The sequence below is a fragment of the Belonocnema kinseyi genome, chromosome 5 (genome assembly GCF_010883055.1).
Source record: "Belonocnema kinseyi isolate 2016_QV_RU_SX_M_011 chromosome 5, B_treatae_v1, whole genome shotgun sequence".
NCBI lineage: Eukaryota > Metazoa > Arthropoda > Insecta > Hymenoptera > Cynipidae > Belonocnema > Belonocnema kinseyi.
Window position 1 is genome coordinate 116,240,560 of NC_046661.1, and position 8,589 is coordinate 116,249,148.

Genomic DNA, 8,589 nt, shown 5'->3' on the forward strand with positions numbered 1-8,589 from the left:
ATTTGAAAAAAGTTCCAAAACGTTAAATATTGAAATGTTTGTAGATTAGAGTTTTGACAATGGGATCAATAAAACTTCAAAGCGTTGGAAATCTAATTTTCAAACATTTTCAACTATTCAATAAGAATAATTTTCGACTCGATGAGATTCATTTTTATAATTTAAAGGAATTTCAAAGAATTTGAACAATTATATCAGGGTTGTTTAAAAAAACTCCAAAGTACCTTATAAATCTTGAAAAGATGTCAAGGTTTTTCTAAATATTTTGATGGTTTCGAAATACTTCAGAGTATTTTAAAAGGTTCCAAGGAATTCTCAATTGATTACCGTAATTTAATATGAGATTTCAAAGGATTTGATATATCTTAGGATATTTTAATAGATTCGAAGGAATTTTCCATTGATTTTAATAACTTAGTATGAGATTTTAAAAGACTTAAAATATTTCAGGGTATTTTTAAAATTACAAGGAATTTTCCAGAGCGGGTAACTAATTGAACCATGGACATAGGAAACAAGGGACTAGGCATGCCATCCTAACTTTATCGAGCGGGGTTGAATCCACGGGAGGGGGGAGAATTTCATGAGCGGGGAGAGCCGCCATCTTACGATGTGTCATTTGATTATGCGCACGAGCATTTTTGCCGACAAACTGTGCATGAAAATAAAAACATGTGGGCGCAGCCATGTTTGTCGCGGGACATCAAAAGGTGGCGGACCTCCCCCCTCATTGCATCACCCACGCAATGGCATGCCTAGTCCCTTGTTTCCTATGTCCATGAATTGAACAGAAACTTAATTGTTAAATTATTTCAGAAATTGCTAACTTTCGTCATTTAACGACGCGCAACTTGCGCCTTCAAATTAACTCTTAGGTAATCCGCCAAGAGGGCACAGTTATCAGCGCATGTTTTTCACATTCTCTCATTCCATTATCTCGGCTATCTCCCACCTCAACTCTGGCATCACTCTTAAAAGGACCTCTCCAAGAACCTTGAAAAGGACTCAACTCTTTCTGACTATCTCTGAGACTAAATCATTTAAATCGAACCTGCAAATAGTCTAAAACCGGCCAGGCTATTTCGCCTGAGAATACTCTATAAAATTATATCATTAGGCTAAATTTTCAATTAATTATAATTTAAAAAGCTTAGGGTTTTTTATCATGGAGACCTGTTTTGAATTATTCGTGGAATTAATGTTTGTCATAGGATTCATTTCTAGATACTTTGTTGGTTTATGGCAAATTTGATTGGTTAATAACCTAGATACGAACTCGGTGTGCCAAATTAATTCGAAATGGGTCTCCGTGAAAAGGTACCCTTACAGTTTCCGTCAGGGTAAAATTAGAGATCTTTGGTAAAGTAAAAAATCTCAATGTAATTTTTAATCGCAAGAAATTGATTTTACCGACGTATGGTATTTCTACACGCTGCGACTGAATTTTCCCCTTGTTCGAGGTCCTTTTATTTACATCGCTAGACGGTGTAATTTCACACACTTTTGTGAGTTCACACAGTGAAGTGTACGATATATGAAATGATACAATATGTAATTTCTATCAAACCTAAAAAGCATTCGTAATTTGTAGTTATTTTTCATATTTTTATCACGCCCACACACATGCACACACACACACGCTGACACACATATATATATATATATATATATATATATATGTTATTAACCTTATGAAATATTGACCAAGTTAATATTTAATAGAGAAAGTACAACCGCTGAACATAAAGTCCCATATATACGCGTAATGGGAGCGTATATCGATCATTAGGAGGCGCTAGCGAACTTTACAGAAGTTCCCACGAAATTCGAACTCAAATTAAGCAAAATAATGCTTTTAAAAGAAAATGATAAAAAAGGAGTGTACAAAATATAAAACGTGGAATGCAGCTTAATGAAAAGTTGAACTGCAAAGTCGCAAAGTATTATTGAAAAGGAAAAATAGAGGTTTGTAAGAGGGAGAAGTTTTGAACAGCAGTAAACAATCTACCTTACTTGCTAATATCTTCGTAAATAATTTTTTCTATATAAGTATACTTGACAAATAATTTATATTTTTTAAGAACTATTTTATGGCATAATAAAATGGTAGTAATTACTACTTATTACGAAGACATAAAAAAAAATAAAGTTTTATCCCATGCATTTGGTACATTGTTTTCCCCTCAGCATTCCACGAAGTGAAATTAGCTGGTGGTTGAAGTGAAAATTTATCTCACTCTAGATTTTCTACCCAACGGAAAAACAGAGAAAATCTAGAGTTCAATAAATGCGTGGTATCGTCACATGGTAGAATGAGAAGAAGATACATTTTTTCGTTTGCAAACTACAGGCGTGTAAATATACCATAATTTACATCGTGTTATAAACTAAATATATAAAATACCTAGTCATTTACGGTAAAAATTACGTTAATTACCTAGGGTATTTTACTTACCCATCTCTGATCTTTACCAATGTTTATGCAACAGCGGTATTTGGCATCATGTTGTATGACGTCACAAAGTGAAATACCTCTAGTACTGCGCAGAAGAGTACTACCAGGCGTTTGCGCATTACTATACCTAATGTTCTTCCACCGTGGCTACCATGCCCTCTCACAACTGTGGCCTCCGGGGTCCGCGGTCAGTGTTGTTCGATTGACCGGGTATCCGTATTGCGCGCGTTTTCCGGCGTTAATTCGTACGACTCTCTTAAATAATCTAGTGCGCGAGCGTATCGTTTTCGAAAAAGAAAACTACCTCAAAAATTGACTGGCGAATCACGGTTTCCGACTCCTGTTGAGCTGCAAAAGGTGCGTGAATTTGTCGGTTGATGGTGGTGAGCCCTCGAAGCTCGGGTGAGTGCGTGCCCCGCACACTCGCCAAAATGAAGATGGCGGAGTTCCCTAGCCAGCAGAGCGATGACCACTGAGCTCCTGCTCTCGATGATGCCACTTCTCCACGATTCGACTTCATCCCCGGGCACCTGAAGCTCCCCAGTGCGCGCGAATCTCATCACCCGACCTACCGCCAATCGTTCAATAGGTCGCGAGTGCCACTGACCAAATTTCGAAATTCAAGGGTAGCGGGTGGTGAATTTTTGCCAAGAGTTTCGCTAATTTGCAGGACTCGTCGCATTTCGACCTGGAGGCCCGGCTTCCCGGGACGGGTAAGATATGGAGTGACACGCTCAGTGCTTGCTTTCGCCAGGTGGTGACTTTCCACCAGGAAGTGGAGATTTAGACATAAGAGCACGGAGTACGACGGATCGGCGACGACGGCCTTCTTCATGCCGATGCCGGCCGAATACCACGAGAGCCACGGTAACCACGAGAACGCCAATTTCGCTCTCGGGGCCACTCAGCAAGACGCCAGCAACATGACGGCCAACATGTACCGGGTGGGAGGTAAGTAATGCAGGCATCAACAAATAATTAACAAATACCATAATGCCACCATTTACATATGAAAAGAATTTCGAAAATACTGCAAGTGCTCAAAACGATTATGAATTTAATTTTTGGGAAGAACCAGTTTCGTATTTGATAAACATTGTAGTTATCATATCTTGAGCTGTGGAGTAAGCATTACCAGTTTGATCGGTCAAATAGTTAGTTTTTTTGTGTGCAAAAATGATGCGGATATTTTATCTTTAACGTGAAAGTTAGAATTACCAGTCCCATTTTTGAGAACAGCTAGTTTCTTGTTGTAAAATGACATACATATAGTTATTAGGCTAACAACCTAACCAACTGATTATTAAATTCCTAACTAAAGTCAATCCAACAAATCAAAATATAGCTTTATCATTACAATTGCAATTTCATAACGTGTTTATGAAACATGTTTGAGAAATGAGGAATCGAAGTGTTACAAAAGTTTCTTTTAGATAGGACTTTTTTAATTAGTGCGAGGAGTTAATGTCCTTTTCGCGAGTGCGATTCGCTGAAGCCGCGGCGTCCCCATCACCACTCTCGGATCCCCCCCTGTTCTCCCCCTTCCAGGGTCTCGCTTTCCTCTTCTCATCTGTATCTTCCCCCTGGAAGTCACCCTCCACCCCACGGCGTCCTGCATTTACACGTCCGGCCGCGAATGCCCCAGGGGAAGGTGAGTGGAGGAGTGACAACGGTGACCCCCACCCCCTCGACCTCTGACCAGGTCATGCTAATTCTTCCTCGCTTGATGAATCCGCCGATTAACGCTCTTCCGATCCTACAACGCACCACGATTCTTCCCGTTCTTTCGTCTTCCTTCGTGCCCTTTGTAGTTTGTCGCATTAAACGGATTTACTATTTCACCTTCCAGTCCTCTCCCCTTTACTTGCCTTACTAGTTGCTCAACAGCTAGCTTTCTGTATATTGCCAGTTGATTCTATTCCCCATCAGGATCCACCCTTCCGAATTTTCCCCGTAACCATTTCATTAATCCTGTACGAATAATTCATAAAAGCGGGCGAAGTAATGAATTATGCAGGGTGTCTACCGTCCTAGAAATGATTTAAGACATAGAAAAGTTCTTGAATTTTCTTCGTGGCCCTGGAATTTGTATTCTCTTAAAGAAAAAATAGGGTTTTAAAGCTGTTCTCCGGTGCAAGAAAAAAAGACCAAGTTTGAAAGTAGAAAAACACGACTTGTTAAAAGTAGATTGTTCGTTTTATATATGTTCGATATCACGGATTTTTTGGTTCAAAATGCAACTAACAGTTTTACAAAAAGTTCGTCTTTCGGCTTGAAAATTCAACAATTTCGATGTAATTTTTTTTCTTTCTGGGTTGAAAAATCTTTATTTGTTGAAAATTATTCATTATTTGAAAATTGAAGTACATATTTGTTTTAACTATTTTTTTGGAACTGCAACTGTTTTTGGTTAAAGTTTAATCGTTTCTGTTTAAAATTCGACAACTCTACTGGCGAAAGTTTCGAATAGGAATTCATTCAGAATTATTTCGAAATCTGTACCTGAACCAATCCGAACAAAAGTTCGACATTCGAAATGAATGCATGTCCAAAACTTTTGCCAGGATCAGTCAAAATTAAAATAATTCTAATCAAAAAAAGCTCATTACATATGGAATTTAACTACCTGTGGTTATGTCAATAGCAAAATATTATTGAAGTAAAAAATGTCGTTAAAATTGCTCATAAAATGAGATTTTGGGGCGTATGAGAAATTTCATATATGACAGTATTTTTTAGTTCCACTAGACTAGATACCAGGCACAGTACTAGAACCATTTGCACCATATTTCGTGAAAAGTATTTTTTCGCTTAAAAAAAAAGGTACCTGGAAAAATTAATTTTTTTTTGTGTTGGAAAACCTGGAAAGGTCCTGGATTTTCTTAAAGAAACTCTGGACATCCTGATTATAGGATACGTAGGAAGATCTTTTGTTCATTTTTGTCTTTCGGTCGGTAGGTTGTTGGGCTAAGTCGTTATGATAAGACGAAAGTCAGAAATTTTCTTCTAGAAGCTGTATGAATACAGTTTGAGGTAGATGGAAGGGCACAAGTAAGTTACTCCGTGAAAACAAAGACGTTAACTTTCAACCAACTATTTCATATTTTAATCAAGAAAATATTTTCATTAAAAAAAAAGTTGAACTGAATCAAAAACGACGAATTTACAACAAAATAATTGAATCCCCAAGCAAAATAGATTAATTTTCAACCAAATAGTTGCATTTCCAACCAAAAAAGATGAATGATCAATTTTTAACCAGTAGTCGAATTTTCAACCAGGAGGATTGATTTTCTACTTTAAAAAACACGAATTTTCTACAAAATAGATTAAAAAATAGATTTGATGTTTGATACAATTTTATTTGATTAATTGTTAGTTTATATTTAACTCTTTTCTGAAATTTTCAAATTAAATATTTGAGCCTCTGAACTAAAAAGAAAAATGTTGCGCTAAAAATTGAGCAATTAGGTTTTCATGAGGAATTTTCAACTAAAATTAAGTACCTTTAGTAACAACAAAAATTCGATATTTTGCAGTTAGTGCTGTTTCTCTAAATCACGGAAGATATGTCCACATTTAACCTGAGCTTTTCATATAGATGTACACTTAATTTAATGACGAATTGAATGATCGTACGATTTTTGTTGGTTTGTCAGAATTTCGCTCGTAGTTATGTGTTCAAACACCACTCTTTTTCCTTAAAGGCAGCTCGTGTTAGATTTATTAAATATTTCTGAATATGTGAACGTTCGCAAATCTCGATTTTGGGGTTTTGATGATAAATCATACATCAATGTATGTTCCATCGGGTGACATTATACATATTTATATCCGGGGAGTGATCGAAAGTGTGTATATTTTATTTATTTATTTTTTTTTTTGAGAAAAAATATAACACGTGCCTTGGTAAATTGTTTTTCAACCTAGAAGGTTCATTTTGGGTTTACAATATCGAGAATTTATCCGGCTATACGATTCTATACGAAACTTCGTTACGAAAAAGTGGGCCTTTTCTTGGGCCCGTCGCGAATATTTATGCTGAATATATTGAAATACTCATGAATTCTGTATTGTAATATAACTAGATCGCATTAACCCTTTAGAAACTAGTTTTGAAACCAATTAGCATTTTATTAGAGGGTTCTCATACAGGGTTTGAATGGACTATTTTAGCATTACGTTATGGGAATACATACGACTTTTTGGGGAAAATATTTAAAACATAAAAGTTATAAATATACGAATAGTAATATTTGTCATGTGTAGAATCTTTTTATCTTAATTATGTTCCATTCGTTGGTCGATTGAGTACCTTTCGGTGTCACGGAATAAAATAAAATATCCAGAATATTAGGTTAGTGTATCAGATTGGGGACTTTAACCTCAAATTTCAGATATTTGATTGTATTTCGTGAAACTGGAAGGTCTTCAACCAATAACAGGATTAAACAGAATTTCGTAAATGCAAGCTAAGTTAAAAAAAATATTACTATTCAGGCCTTTTTAACTTATTTTCACATTTAGAATATTTTCGCCAAAAAGGCGTTATGCGCTCCCATATCAAGATGTAACACCTATGCTAACCTTACTGACATTTTCACCTATTTTAGCACGACCGTGACGTCATTTAGTTCATAAATTGTACTATTTCAAGTAAATTTTATATTTATCTCATCATACGTCAACAAAAACTAGACGACTCACGGTAGATGTGGGGCCCCCTTCAGTATTTACATTCGCAAATGCTTACGTTTCGCGCACGCATACTAATTTTCATTCATTTAAATGGCAAGTTCTATTTTCTATTGCCTTACATGAATTTGGTTGAACCATGATATCAAAAATGGGCTTCTTTAAAGGTGTAATATAAATATGATAAATCTCGCTGAAGCTAGACTAGGATGGATGTGCTTGAAGTTCCGAACGTTCAAATGAACGAAATTTTTTGCTGATGACTTTGTAAACCAAAAAAAGTACTGAGAATTTTGTTCTTTTACATTGGAAATAACTTTTTATTTAAACAGATATAAAATGCATATTTTAAATTGCTGTTGGAACAATATTTATGAGTAAAATAGAAATAGGGAAAAATATTTCGTTCAATTGACCGTTCTGAACTTTAGGTACATCTAGGATGGGAAATACTATCTGAAATATACCAGCAACCGCAAATATTTGGTTACAATTGATACTCGTCAAGAACGGTTAAAATAATAACTATGCACGCTATCAAAAAATGGGTTTAATTTAATTTGTAGTCCTTTTTGGGTTGAAATGTTTTCATAATGGCCACTCACCCGGTAGCAACTTGAACCTTGAGAATATCTGGATAAAGCCAGGAGAAAAATATTACACCAGGAGATTTCGCGGTTTTTGTAATTCTTGGGTCCTTGGAACTAAAGTTTTTTCTTATATTAATTTTTAGATGAATTTTTAGAGGTTTCGAATTTTTCATTTTTTTTCCTTTCATAGGTTTTAGTTTTATAATTAAAATCGAATTGGTTGAATTTTATTATTATTATTATTATTATTATTACACCATTAAGCCATTTCCCTTTCGGGGTAGGCGTGACTCACTCGGCAGGGGAAAGGAGTAGTGTGTGGAAGGGATAGAGATTTTTCAGATTTATCCAGAATTCTCGTGCTATTTAAGTAAATAACACGTTCGTTCCGCAACACTGCTCCGACCCAGGTTGCTGATCAATCTCTCTAGCAATCACCCCAAGCGAAGAACCTCACAAAGTCTTTATGTAAGGTTCCCCACTTGGGTCCATTAATAGCCAAGGTCATTGTTTCAGGCGTCATTCACTCTACTGTCACTCTTTTTATTAACTATTTGCCGCCATACTTTCCTGTCCTGGCATACTTCTCTAGCTTCTTTTATGTCCATGCATTTTTTCATGCAGACTCTCGTGTTTCTGTGACTTCTTATGTCTCTTCTAAGTAGGGTCTCATTCACACATTCTAACCATTCTTTCCGCGGTCTACCTCTGGGCACGTTGCCATTTACTTTACCTTGGTACGCTTGCTTCGTTAGTCGTTCATTTGGCATTCTCTCAACATGTCCGAACCATCTTAACCGATTTCTTTCCCATGTGTCTACTAGTGTCTCTTCTGCACCACATTCTTTT

General features: G+C 36.2%; 1 protein-coding gene across 1 annotated transcript in view; it reads left to right on the top strand.

Annotated features, from left to right (window-relative positions):
- Positions 1-2,636: 2,636 nt before the first annotated feature.
- Positions 2,637-8,589, top strand: part of LOC117173847 (metastasis-associated protein MTA3-like) — a 24,492-nt gene continuing 18,539 nt past the window's right edge. Inside the window, exon 1 of the mRNA XM_033362494.1 lies at positions 2,637-3,406. Within this exon, the coding sequence (XP_033218385.1) occupies positions 3,289-3,406 (118 nt within the window). The 5' untranslated portion in view covers positions 2,637-3,288. The remainder of the gene's footprint in view (positions 3,407-8,589) is intronic.